General features: G+C 36.3%; 3 protein-coding genes across 4 annotated transcripts; all 3 read right to left on the reverse strand.

The window, feature by feature from the left end:
• Positions 1–778: 778 nt before the first annotated feature.
• LOC112529690 (protein yippee-like At4g27745) lies at positions 779–3,539 on the reverse strand. Its single transcript, XM_025141031.1, has 3 exons — positions 3,405–3,539; positions 3,089–3,240; positions 779–1,193 (listed from the first exon to the last, which is right to left on the reverse strand). The coding sequence occupies exons 2-3, from the start codon at positions 3,179–3,181 to the stop codon at positions 966–968; spliced, it is 321 nt and encodes a 106-aa protein (XP_024996799.1). The 5' UTR covers positions 3,182–3,240; positions 3,405–3,539; the 3' UTR covers positions 779–965.
• A 1,622-nt stretch (positions 3,540–5,161) lies between these two features.
• Positions 5,162–6,157, reverse strand: LOC112529802 (mavicyanin-like). Its single transcript, XM_025141208.1, has 2 exons — positions 5,907–6,157; positions 5,162–5,739 (listed from the first exon to the last, which is right to left on the reverse strand). The coding sequence occupies exons 1-2, from the start codon at positions 6,103–6,105 to the stop codon at positions 5,348–5,350; spliced, it is 591 nt and encodes a 196-aa protein (XP_024996976.1). The 5' UTR covers positions 6,106–6,157; the 3' UTR covers positions 5,162–5,347.
• A 1,033-nt stretch (positions 6,158–7,190) lies between these two features.
• LOC112529764 (molybdate-anion transporter-like) lies at positions 7,191–13,292 on the reverse strand. 2 transcript variants are annotated; one of them, XM_025141155.1, is made up of 8 exons: positions 13,038–13,292; positions 11,868–12,012; positions 11,610–11,778; positions 10,203–10,473; positions 8,635–8,900; positions 8,326–8,538; positions 7,650–7,752; positions 7,191–7,548 (listed from the first exon to the last, which is right to left on the reverse strand). In XM_025141155.1, exons 1-8 carry the CDS (start codon positions 13,186–13,188, stop codon positions 7,496–7,498), a joined length of 1,371 nt encoding a protein of 456 aa, XP_024996923.1. In that variant the 5' UTR covers positions 13,189–13,292; the 3' UTR covers positions 7,191–7,495. The 2 variants fall into 2 exon arrangements, with proteins under 2 accessions (XP_024996923.1, XP_024996924.1); XM_025141156.1 differs by having other exon boundaries at positions 11,868–11,995; positions 13,038–13,117.
• Positions 13,293–13,701: the final 409 nt, after the last annotated feature.

Here is a 13,701-nt window from a genome sequence, read left to right on the forward strand (position 1 = left end):
GAAATAACCGGTGGGTTACGAATGGCGACCGCTTGTAAAAGTAGTTTGTTGTTAAAGCGTTTAAACGTTTAAGAGACCAATTTGTTGTTTAAAATTCATTTTTGATTAACTGGGGGGTCGTTTACAGGTAAGTTTACCAGCTGTCATTCGTTTTTTCGAGTGAGTATGGCAAAAATACCTTACCTGATAAAATGAATAGGAAGGAACGAGAATTCTTACCTGATAAGTGATGAAAAAGACTTTTATCAGGTTGACGTTTGTCGGGTAAAAGACTGTCTTTCAAATAAAACCAAATCTGAGAGGCAGTTTCACATTTACAAAACAAATGAAGTAAAGAATCAAATTGGTTTTTAATGCAGAAATTCAATTTAAAAGGCATTTGAAAGCTCATGTATCTAAGTATAAACGAAAATGTTACCCAATAAGATAAGTAAAAGTGGTGGCTCTTGCTAGCTTTTGATAAACGACCATTAGATGCAAAATATTCTATCATATCTAATTATGTTTGGCATGTCCTATTTCCAATTATTTTGTACCAATTTTACCTAATAACGGGTTTCTAGCCAACATGTCATCGATTGATTTTGACATGACATTTTTTCACGTATTAAAAAATTACAATATACCTTGACAAGGATCTTACCTGGTTAACGTTTTCCGAGCAAGAAATGTTTACCAACAATCTTTGGTACGATTTTGATGACCGAGAATCTTATCTGGTTGGTGACACTAACCCTGTTAGCATTGGTAAACAACCCCTTACTCTAAACACGTAAAGAATCACCAACAAATTACCGAGTATTTTACATGAAAAACATAATATTCATGAAGTTGTACAATATTTCTTGAGGTTTTTCGTTTTTGCATCAAGAACGATGAACAAGAAACACACTTTGTAATCATATACAACAATACTATTCAAGAACAAAAGATTTGCTTGGAGAGAACCGGTGTGCTGATGGATGCTACCAATTTTCTTTGACGATTCTCGACTTCTCAAGAACGAATTTCCCTTCCTTGTATTTTTGTGTTCTATCGTAAGCTCGTAAATATTTCCAACCCAACACCTCTCGGCAATCAGAGCAGTAGGCATCCGCAACTACGTGCAGACCAGTCATGAGGTGTCTGTTTTCTTTCGGACCTATGGAGACGTTCATTGCATGGGAGAACAAAAATGCTCTACCATTTCTCCCCTGAAATTAAAATATGCAATTTCTGATAAGTTTTTAAGGTCTGTATACATCTTATCCCTAGACCCCACCTCTGGACGGGATATATTGGGTTCGATTGGCTTAAACTTAGTTTCGGGCTTTGAGAACTCTAACCTATCATGGTCAGATTGCATATGCACAAATAAGAATATTCTGAATCAAAACCGACAAGCCATTCTTATTTTTTAAGGTAGTGATGGAGCGTGAGATAACTGAATGAAGGTCGATCCCGTTGATTCTACGAATACCCAGGAACAATTGAATTAACAGGAACTCAAATTTGGGATGAAAATTTGAAAGCTCTGTATTCAAGTTCTAACCATCCAGATACACAAGAAACATGTAAATAAGAAGGCCAAAACGAAATGGGCCTGGAAAAGACCATGGGCCGAACATAAAAGCCCAAATGAAAAATGTAAAAATTGGCAAAGAAAACACGGAAGTGTCTAAAAACATGCTTAAACAGCCTTTTTAAGTTATGCGCCTAAAACGGAGACCCGTAGCAAAAGTTATGTGCGTTTAAGCAGGACACTCTTTGTTAGCCCGGTCATGGGCCTCCAGGAACAATAGGGTGTGGTCTTCCACACTAAGGCCCAGATCAGGTAGCTAGTTTATTTGGTAACCATGGGAGGCTGGGTCAACTTGCGTGCATCTCGGTTAATCTCATGGAGGCCCTGAAGATAATAGCCAGAAAAATACCAAGTGACTCTAACGAGACTCGAACTGGCGACCTATGTGGAGGATCCCCGACACACAACCTGTATTTGCCAGTTGGGCTGACCTTTCTTGTCCTAAGGTGGATAGATATGAACTCCGCTAGAATTATGGAGTACGCCCCTCCTTGGGGGCTCAGTTTAGAAAACATGAACATCCTTCCATACACGGGTTATCTCATGCCGACTTGTTTGGCACGTGACAGCATAATGTATATGAAAAGAAGCATCTTTCTTTTTGGGGATCAATCTACAGGTCCTCAAGTTAATTATACTTGGTCATTGTTCCCATAAAACCAAATGATGACCTCAAATCTAAACACAAATGTATCATAAGGTATTGAAAAGCTTTATAATTGTCCTTCTAGCAAATAACAAAAGAAAAATAAGAACAGTCACATACACAAAAACACAAAGATTTACCTGATTCACTCAGTATAACTGCGTGTATGAGCAAGAGTAAATGAGCAAGAATAACTTCACTAACCCTAAGCATATGGGCTGTGTTTATCGGCCAACAACTATCTTATCAGCTAGTTTATCAAACATAATCTCCGATAGCTAATGGGGGAGTCTTCGTGGCAGGTTCCAGAATTGATTAAATAGAGTTCCCATTTTGTTGGGATTCAAGGAACTGAAAAATGGTCAAAGTCACCAAATTCATACCTACTAATCTTGTAAAGATGCATCTACTGAGTGTCTGTTCTTAAACTCTAGCTACTATCTGCAGATAATTCCATATGATTCTTAAAGATATGCCATCTTTTTCATCTTTTATTGTATGTTTTCTGTATCAGGTTCATACGCACACATAAACCTAAAGAAATTTACATCTAGGAGGTGCAAAAAGATAAATCTTTTCCAGAATATAATGTTATCAGCAAGAAAACACCAAACTTATGGTAAATTGCACCAAGATCAAATCAAGAAATTGGCCCAAATAACCCCCATATGGCTGACCAGTGACTACCAGTGATTCCAGCTTCATGAACACAGATGCATATTGAACATTTATAAAGTGAAACGAGGATTATAAATTAAAATATCACATACCATGGAAGTTAGACAAGAAAGCATTAAAGAAGCAAAAGGGAAGTTGTACTTGACAATTCGTCGAACACTTGATACTCACTAATTCTTGTAAGACCGGATCAATTGTCTCACCTGAAATGCTTTAGAGATTACATCATCGTGAAGGGCGACATGATTTCGACAATTACAGCAACTGTACAATCTGGGGCCAACCATTTCCGCCATTGATGATGAAATACAAGAAATAGCTCAAGTGGGTAAATACCCAAATCGAATCACTCAAACTGAAAAGGGAAAAAAGGGATTTTAGTAATGTTCTCAACACAAAATCGGTGTATATTACCTGTAAGTGGTCCTTTGCCCAAAATAACAAAGATCGGAATGGTTAGTGAATAATTATGTAAGCAAAAGGAAAGATAATCTGAAAATTAAGACAAGAGAAGCATACCCAGTAACTGAAAGTAGTTGAAAAGGAAGAAAATGAGCAAAAAAGATGATGGTTTTTGGTGGATTAACATTATTTCTGCACGAAATCTTCAATCTTGGCACATTCAAGGAAACTCTTTCTTGATTGTGACACCTCATTTCATCTAAGATAACATTGCTCTTGTGTGGGGGTCATCGAGTCGAAGATATTATTTGAAGCATCTAATGCATGTGGTTTGAAAAATATTAACCAATCTCGTTTTACCGGTTGGTCGGGTTAATACTTTGGTACATTAAAATATTTTTTTAATCTTAAATATGTTATTTTTTTACTTATAATTTTTTCTATCACCAACCATTTAATACAATTTATCCATATTTTTACGTATATCACATTCAGTTAATTTTCTCAATTTACATATATATGTTCACAGTTACTGAACATATATACGAAATGATTATATAGATATGTGAATAGATTGAAAATATATGTATATGAAAAACATACATGATAGTGTAATTGTCTAATGTATATATTAATAGATTTCAACAATCATACTAAATCCAAGAAATAAAAGGATACCGTGTTCATCGGGTTGGGTTGAGGTCAAATAATATCAACTCAATACCTACGGTTTGACAATTTTACAACTTGATTAGACATCGGGTTGGATTATTTCGCGTTGGGTTGGTCGGGTTTTTGAGCACCCCTAGTTACATCCATCCCATTTTATTTTTGACATTGCTAAATACACTCTTTCTTTTTAATATCACAATCAAGTCATACATTAAAAATTGAAATAATATCTTTGATGTATACTCTTTTTCTCGAACTAAATCGGTCAAATTATAAGAAATCTCGAACAATGATGAGCACAAGAATGCTAAGAAGATTGGAAGAACTTTATACTTTTATTACTCAAATTATCGATCTTGCAGAAAGTTGTCCCTGCATTTCTTTTTTGTTTGGGTTTTCATAGATTGTTGTCTTTCAAAAAAAATTACTCAGGTTGTAAAAATGTAAGAGTGTATTTTACAAATGAAAGGTTACGTCTATTTATACTACTCTATGGAACTATTTAAAGACTATTTAGATATATGTATGGATTTTTCCCGAATAACCTTGTGTCCCCTCTTAGACATTCTTTGACAAAAATAAGCTAGCTTATTTTCTGGGTATCCGTTTAGAAGCACATAAGCTACCTTATAAATTAGTTTATCGAAATACTACTTGTAGTAGCGTGTTGATAGTTTATTGTCGCTTGTTCAAATTATACACTCATTAATATTGATTATTATTTTGATAGAGAGGGAGGAGGCCCCTCTTATCAAGAGAAAAACGCTAAACGCTAAAAAGCAAACAGATTACACGCTCGGGTGTTAATTAATAAAATTTAAGTACTAGAAATATTAATAAATACTAATTAATATAATTATATATTATACATTAATATTATTAATCATATTAATTATTTTTATATTATTATTTTTTTAATTATTATTAAATACATTTTTAAAAAAATATTAATCAATTAGGATATGTAAGATAGATCATTTTTATTTTTATTCATATTATATGTAATGGTTAATTATTAATAAATATTTGTAAACAATTATATTTTATTTTACATTATATTATGAGAGTCTTTTAATCATTCTAACCATTTAATTATTTTATACTAAATCATTCAGCAACTATCAAACTGAATTAGACTATATTGGTCAAACCGGAGAAAAGCAGGCTAAAAAGTAAAAAATATTGTCGAAAACAACTACTTTGATAAAAAGGAAAATTCCCTTGATAATCGATTCAATAATGCATAAATTCTGCTGCTTGTCTTTCTTGATACTGGCAAAAGGTAAACTTTAGAACACAAAATCTTGTTTCAATATGGTACAAATAAATTTCACATAATATAAGCTTTGAATCATGGAATCTTGAATCAATCTACGCGACATTTCTTCCTACATCTTGCCACCAACTAAACCACAGACTACAACTCCAATGGCAACAGACATGAACATTGATCCTTCGATCGTCTGCGATGAAGATGACGGTCCTGACGGTATTCCGCCAAACGCGTTCTGGTAGGAGGGTGCAGAGTCGGCCAACGCCCCACTCGGACCGGAGGCAGGCGGCAAGGACCCGTCTTCAGAAAACACAGCAATTTGAATCTTCTGGGATTTTTCACAGTGGCCTGAAACACCACTGGTGAAGTAAAAAACACCAGGTGAAGTGATGTTGAATAGAGAATTGCCATTGTTCATGTACAAGATTGGATCTTTCAGGTTGCAGCTGTTGTAGGATTCTTTTGTCACTTGAATCACTGAATCTTGGCTTGGTGGGTACAAGAACACTGGAAAAAGAACCACAGTTTTCAGTTCAAGATTTAGAATCTTGATCTATAGTATAGACACAATACACAGATCAAGAAAACAATATCCGATCATTTGTAGCCAAAAACAGAACTTCTGCAAGAATCTAGAACAGTTTTTGGTTTGAATCAAGAACAGAGGGACTTACAGAGAGAATCTCCAATCTTGAAGCTGAGTTTTTTGGGCCAATTGGAGTAAACTTTTGGCTCTGCAGAAGTGGGTATATTCCAAGCTTGAAGATTTCCAACTTGATATTGGTAGGCAAGCACATTGGATTGTATCAAGAAGAAGAAGAACAGAATGGCAAACCACCATTGATGATGATGATGATGATGAACAGTTGCCATCTCTCCCTGTTTCTTGGTTTTCTTCTATTTCCCAGATTTAGAAAGAGAAGAAGAAGAGGAGGAGTTGGGAGTTATAGAAAGATGTTTCTTTACAATAAAAAGGAGACAGAACCAAGTGAAATTACTAAAATGACCCTCCAATGGGGAATAAGATCTGTAATCAGCCATGGTAGATCTAGGAAGGAAGCTACTAATCATGGACTCACCAGCCAATAATTTTTTAGTAAATAAAGAATAAATATCTACTGTGTTCTCTCCGATTTCTCGGTCCCATCAATCAAATGAATACATATCATTGTCAAAATGATGATATGATTTTACGTAATTGATAGACTGTGATGGATACAGTAATTCGGGATAACCGACTTGTATTCACAAGTGAATGGGAGCAAGAGGGTGAGGAAAGAGACAAGAATCATTAAAAAGGAAAACAAAAGAACGTGGGACAGTTGGTCTTAAGAGAAAACATAAGACTGGATGCAGCTCAACATGGAGGTATTCCAAACTTGCACCAGTTATGGAAAATCATGTGCATTTCATTTTCATTTCTAACATTTGTTATTTTTATAGAAATAAGGTCAAGTCAACATACATCTTATCTTTAGAAGGGCTTTTTTAAAAAGTAATTTAAAAGGGTTCACATATTCTCATATGATATGACTGGTATCAGAACCGGAGTCTAGCACCACCGTCTAGCCTTCTTATGAGGGACATATTGGAGTCACACATCAATTAGAACTAACCGTCAAATTTGTATGTAGGAACTTTCCATCATTCTGTGAAGGCACCATCTGCGTCCGTTTGAGAGGCATGTTGGAGTCACACACACCAAGACGTGAACCATCAAACTCGTATATATTATATATACAGGAACTTTCCATCTCTGTATAAGGACTCTTTTGGACAGTACTCTAAAAAGGTTCCACATATCATACAACCGAGTGGCGTAAACTCGCATTCCATTTTTACGCTTCTCAGCAGCAAGAGTTTCAGTGCCCCTAAAGAACCATCTAGCATACAAATGAATACAAATAAAATAAAAACCATAAGTTACAGACTACACCAATTAGCTCGAACAATAAAACCGCTAAACTTTGCTTTCCGACAAAGAAAAACAACGTTGATACATACAAAAAAAAAAACCGCATTCTGTACTAACAAAGAAAACGTAACAACTTAACAAAGAAACCACTGTTAAAGCTACATCAAACTACAATTACTGCATAATCCCCTATCTAACAAAGTACATCAAGCTCCTTATTCTCAACAAGTTCTCAACTTTTCGACCTTATTTCCGACAAAAATACATTGCACACACCTTTAGCGAGATACGATAAGTTGACTTTGACCTTTTCTCTATAATCTTAATCTCTTGCTTTCATCTTGTTAATCAGATGTTGTTGAGTGGTTCAGTCTCCAGTTCCCTCACCTTCTCTAGTGGCCCTGGAAAATACCATACGCAATGCGTACATCAAGAAGAATAACATTTTTTTCCGGATTTAGAACTGAAAATGGGATGATTTAGTAACGAAAAGAGAACGTACATGAACTTTCTGCAACCACCAGGAGTCGTCTTTGCAAGAGCGAAGCAATGAAGAGGAAAATAGCACACATTCCGAACATTATAGAGATTGGGAATGCATCAACCTTTAGAAAGTGAAAAAAGGAGCTTTCAAATATAGCCTCAAATGACCATTTGTGTGTGTGTGTGTGTGTGTGTGTATATATATATATATATAGAGAGAGAGAGAGAGAGGAAAATGATCAAATGAGAATAATAAATATTCTGAGAATCGTGAGAACCAGTATATGCATCGTGCCCGGCCCGGGCCTTGGGGTTGAAAAAGCTCCTGATCAGACTTTCCCAAGCCAGGCTTTCCGGGGGTTTTCAGGCCAGGCTTTAACCGGGCCTTGAAATAAAACTTGACCTGGACTTTAAGTGGTGGCCATGGTCCGAGCTTCAGGCTTGGTCTTTTTCATGCATCTCTGCCTAGGAACGAACTATTCATAAATTTATTCATTATGAATATCGTGAATAATGAAAATGCATGATGCTCGTAATTAATAATATTTTAGGATTATTCATCATGAATAATTCATGAAATAGTTGGTACCCTCATTCTCAAAATGTTTATAGTTCCTCAATGAACCTTTCACACACACATATGTATACATGTATATATATATATATATAGAGAGAGAGAGAGAAGGCTAACTCACGTTATAAAGCACAATGCATACAGAGATGTTGAGAGGAATGCGGAAAAAGTTCATGATAGTGCTTCGGGCCTCCTCAGGAATGTATTGGGACCTCATTTTCATTATAGAAGGCCAGAATAAGCCAACACAGGCTTCAAATACGCAGAATCCAAGCATCTGAATACAACCTGCAAACGAGATGCTTCCACCCTTTTCTGTAGGAGCCACCATAAACTGACGAAAAGAAACCAACCAAATTCATTTGCATACAAAACAGCTTTAAAAGTTATCAAGAAAAACGATATTTTTTAAGATAAGTTTACCACATACACTTGTTATAAAAGGGAGCAATAGAGAGGCTGAAGAGATGAGAAAAACTGTTTGCATGTAGCCCTCGACTCTGATGGATGCACGCCCCAATAACCGTGAAGCGAATGAGCTTCCCAACATAGATGACAACATGAAAGTTGCGAAAACGAAACCATGTGGAATGTCTTCACCATTCGGGCTTAAAGCAGGAGTCCATAAGAAAACAAAAGTGTACATGGAACCTTCAAATAGGGATTGTATTGCACCCAACAATGCTATCTTTTCATCTAATGTCAAGCAGAAGACATGTTAGGGCATGTTTGTTAGCAGCTTAATGAGCTTAGTGGGAAGCACAGTTTATTCGATCAGCTATATATTACTGTTTGGTAGTGGTTAAAAGATATAGAAAGTGGCTTACTCAATAAGCTTTTAGGGGATAAATTTATGCAGAAAGCCAAGTTTTTTTCCACACCTGCCCCTCCCAATAAAAGAACATGCTCCTTCCATCAATAAAAGAACATGCTCCTTCCATCAATGAAAAAACCCTCCCAAACAAAAACATTTCCAATCTCTACAGAAGATTAAGCCACACCGACAGCTTTATCCATACAAGACTTGATAGAAAACCAACCAAACAGCTCCTTAGACAATAATTTAGGAAGTGAAGAGAGAGAGAGAGAGAGAGAGAGAGAGAGAGGGTGTAATAACCCGTATAGATAGAAATTAGATTTGTGAGCTCCTTATAAGCTCAAAGATTGTCGGCTATCAATAACTTCCACCATGGTTTTAAGTTGATTTGAAGGTTACTGGGCTAGCTTTCTGCTTTGGGCTAGAGGCGTTACAAATGGTATCAGAGTGATCCTTGTACCATCAAGTCCCACATGGATAGAATATTAGATTTGTTAGCTCCTTATAACCTCAAAGTTGTGGGCTACCAACAACTTCCACCATGGTTTTAAGTTGATTTATGGGTAGTCGGACCAACCTTCTGCAGTTCTGCTTTGGGTTATGGCCTTATGGGGGCATTAAAAATGGTATAGGTTAGCAATTTTGAGTATTGAGAGTCAGTTTTTAGCTAATATTAACTATGATAAAGTGATTGATATTTTTGCTTCGAAAGACGCACGAAGGCATCATTTTAGGTGATTTATTTTATATTTTGTTATACGGGGTTTTGGTTTATGCCCCCCCCCCCCCAAAGTTGTATCAATTTTGTTATATTTAATAAAAATCATCATCGGTATGAGCCGCCTAGCTTGACTAGGTTCCAAACCCCTTCAAATAGTTTATTTTGTTTTTTATATACATATATTAGGGGGATCTTTTTGGCTTTTCGCCATGGACATCCGTAATCCCAGGATCGGCCCTGCTTCTCCTTTGGGCTATGGGGGCGTCACAAATGGTATGAGAGCCGATCCTTGTATGATCAGCGTCCCACATTCCTAGATAGATAGAAAACTAGATTTGTGAGCTCCTTATAAGCTCAAAGTTGCAGACTATAACTTCCACCATGGTTTTAAGTTGACCTGGAGGTTATTGAGTCATTCTGCTATTTTGGGCCATGGAGTGTTACAGAGAGAGAGATTGACCGGATGCAATTGCAACAGCAGCTCCCCTGAATTGTGTCAACAAGTCCTTGCTTTCGGATGGATCACCATAATTTTCAGTCCAAGATGATAGAATGATGGCCATACCAATGGCAAGCAAGCATGAAGATGCATCAAAAGGAGCAACGGGTCCTAGAGCTAATGTGTCGACTAGTAGATTCCCAAACAAACCAGCCAAAATGGCAACAAGGCCATTCCCAAGAAAGATTGCCTCAGAGAATGTTAATGACAGCCATTGTTGCTCAAAACCCCTCTGCAACATGACAAGAAAAGATAGCTTAGAAACTAAAACACACAAATACGATCACAACTCTTCATGACGGTTTAGAAGACGATGCAATGGAATGAACATGTGAATCCCAGTGATATCCTTCTTTTATGTGTTATCTATAACATTAATCTGTGAGAATATGTGGAATTGTATTAGATTATTCTCAAAAGAGCCCTTGAGGAGAGAATGGAGGTTCAAATCAAACATATATTAAAAGAACAAGTTTCTAGTATTATATATAGAGGTGGTTTCATTTACAAACCCAATCATTAGTACAAACCAATCTCAACCGTTCATCTAATATCTAGATTGTTTCCTAATATAAAGTATTGATCATAATAAATGAAGTTATGAACTCTGATAATCTTCCATAAATATCCAAATTATAATAAATAAACTTTCATTATTTATGTAAATATCTCAATTAATTGGTTTATATAAATGGTTGGGTTTGTAAAAGATCTCTCCTCTCTCTCTCCCCCTATATATATATATATATATATATATATATATATATATATATATATCGAATTAGGTTCAAACAAGAAGGCGGTCAATTTGCGAGAAGGCGAAGAGTTTCAACATCATATATGATTACACTTGATACGCACACTTAATCATGTATGATTAAACACTTGTTGCGTTGACTAGCACATAGCGGGCGACCGACCTTTTGTTGTGTTCACCAAGTCACTCGCGTCCCTATTGGATGTGTTTAATCATACATGATTAAGCGTTTGTATCACGTGTAATCATATATGATTTTGGAACTTCTCTCCTTCTCACAGATTGATCAACTTCTCGTTTGATCATATATATATATATAGGGTTGGGTTCACGTGAGACCAGCCTGTTTTCGTGAGACCCGTGAGACCACATTTTTACACATAAACTTCACAGCAAAAACGCTGTGAAGGTTTAAAAAAGTCGAACATTCACAGCAAAAACACTGTGAAGGTTTTAAAAAGTTACCTTCACAGCATTTTGCCGTGAAGTTTCAAGTGTAAAATGTTGGTCTCACGGGTCTCAAGAAAACAGGCTGATCTCACATGATCCCAAGTCTATATATATATATATATATATATATACACACACACACATACACACTCTCTTTTCACCTTGTTGTGTTCAGCAACCAGCCATGACTCAAATGCTGAAAAGAGGAGAGAAGTAGCAATCCCTCCCAATATCCGTCCGACCATTAGAATTTTGTACTGAGGTGAATGCTTGGTGATGCAGCTGAGAATGTAGGTGATGCAATAAGTCATTGAAGCCCTTTTCCGACCACTGAATCCAATACAGAAATTCTCAGTTGAAGTCGCTTTGATAGCAATGTAAAATTGAACAATTCAAAGAAAAAGAATCCGGGAACTTACTGTTTATCAGCCAAGGATCCAACAATTGTTCCAAACAGCATCGAAGATCCAAAACCAGCAATAAAGAGCTGACCAATATCCCCCTTTTCGAACCCGTATGTGGTATAAAGATAGTAGACATATGGACCCTGCAACCAATCACCAGCTACAGCCACATGAAATCAATCGTCAAAGGAGGGCTCAAGCGGAAATAAAACAAGATTAGCTAGGCAAACAGATATCGTCTTTTTTAACTGTGGGTGTATGAGCCAGCTTCTACATATCTCGACTAATCCCATGGGGTCCTGGATATAACAGTTAGGTACAAGTTTGGTATGCAGACAAACAGAACAAAGACTTGTTATCCCATGTTTCGTGGGACAAAAACGCACTTTTGTTTGTCCCACCAAAAAATCTAGGAGATGGGGACAAGATTGGTAAATTACTAAACTACCCATGACAAATTAAAACTCTAAAACCTTCCGCAAACTTTCACTTTCCATAATTCTTTCACCCTCATTTGTCCGGTAATTAGCACATGAATGAATCTATAAATGGAACAAGACTCTATTTTTTGCCTAAGCAAATTGGCACCTCTTTATAAACCCCCATGAGCAAAGTTGCAATGCACCATATCTACAAGTTATTTAGTAAATTCAGCCAGCTTTTTTCGGAATCTGGACCAGAAATTTCTGAATTTTTTTTGGCTTAAACCATTCCTTTATATCAATTGTGAAGTATCTAATATCTATCACACAATTCTGTCTTGTACGAGTCCCACACCAAGAGGATGGCAACTCAGACTGGAGAAGCTTAACCATTAAGCATTAACAATCACATTTTCTTCAAAAAAATCCGTTGGGTTTTCTCAATCATCAAAGCATAATGCACTTATCAAACTGACTCCTAAATTGTAAGAAATTGAGATATATACCCAATTAGTTCCATATTGATATGGATTCAGATGATGCATGCAGTAATTATCCTAATTTTTACATAAATCTTTAAAAACCCCTAATCCAATCCATCCTCATAAATCTTTCAAAACCCAGATCAAAATCATCCAATCCAATCCAACCTCGTAAATGCGAAATCACATGCGGGTGATTAAAATCAAGAGCAATTTGATCACAAATGCTGAGAGATAGAAAACTTGGTAAGATATTAAATTAAGAAGAAATGTAAACCTACCCATCATGAGAGAATATACAAGAAGGTAATTGTTCTTAAAGGAATTGAAAGCAGAAGAAGTATTGATTCGATCTTTGTTGTTTTTGCTGAGCTCCAATGTTGCAACGATAAGACCTAAACCCCCAAAAACTAGCAAGTAAAAGAGCTCCATGATTATTGATTCTTGACCTCTGTCTCTGCGCAGAATGAAGAAAACCCCAAAAGCACAGAGACACTGGAGAGTTGAGGGAGAAGAATACAAGTATAAATAAGAGCCCCTCGGTTACAATTTTAGTTTGTCTCAAGATCACTCAACATATAGTCGTCATGGTGCACTCTAACTTTAAGGCACGTGTTTTACATATACAACAGGAGAAACCATGACTTGAACATCTTTTTCGTCTATTTGATCGGTGAGGCAGGCATGAGGCAACTCCTAGCTGAGGGTGAGGAACGTGAAGGAGCGAATGGTTGAGGGTCAAGTAAAAGAGAGCTGATGTTTGTTGGGTATTTTGGTTTGACGTTGCTTCACATCCAAAAATAAAAAAAAGGAGCTACGTCTGAGTTACACTTAAAGATGGAAGTTTTTTTTTGATCCTCTGACAGTAAAGTAAGTTAAGCATATAACATGACATGATTTAACATGCAATATTTGTAATACGATATTTAATATTTCTTATCTTTT

The sequence above is a fragment of the Cynara cardunculus genome, assembly GCF_001531365.2.
Source record: "Cynara cardunculus var. scolymus isolate 2C chromosome LG 16, CcrdV1, whole genome shotgun sequence".
NCBI lineage: Eukaryota > Viridiplantae > Streptophyta > Magnoliopsida > Asterales > Asteraceae > Cynara > Cynara cardunculus.

Bases quoted from the DNA above. Each gene is read 5' to 3' on its own strand.
- LOC112529690 (XM_025141031.1), bottom strand. From the start codon at position 3,181: ATGGCGGAAATGGTTGGCCCCAGATTGTACAGTTGCTGTAATTGTCGA. The intron at 1,194-3,088 runs GTGAGACAATTG...TTTTAATTTCAG, and splicing joins TAATCTCTAAAGCATTTCAG to GGGAGAAATGGTAGAGCATT.
- LOC112529802 (XM_025141208.1), bottom strand. From the start codon at position 6,105: ATGGCAACTGTTCATCATCATCATCATCATCAATGGTGGTTTGCCATT. The intron at 5,740-5,906 runs GTAAGTCCCTCT...TTCTTTTTCCAG, and splicing joins CAAGATTGGAGATTCTCTCT to TGTTCTTGTACCCACCAAGC.
- LOC112529764 (XM_025141155.1), bottom strand. From the start codon at position 13,188: ATGGAGCTCTTTTACTTGCTAGTTTTTGGGGGTTTAGGTCTTATCGTT. The intron at 12,013-13,037 runs GTAGGTTTACAT...ATGTGGCTGTAG, and splicing joins TGTATATTCTCTCATGATGG to CTGGTGATTGGTTGCAGGGT. The intron at 7,753-8,325 runs GTGAGTTAGCCT...CACTTTCTAAAG, and splicing joins TATGCATTGTGCTTTATAAC to GTTGATGCATTCCCAATCTC.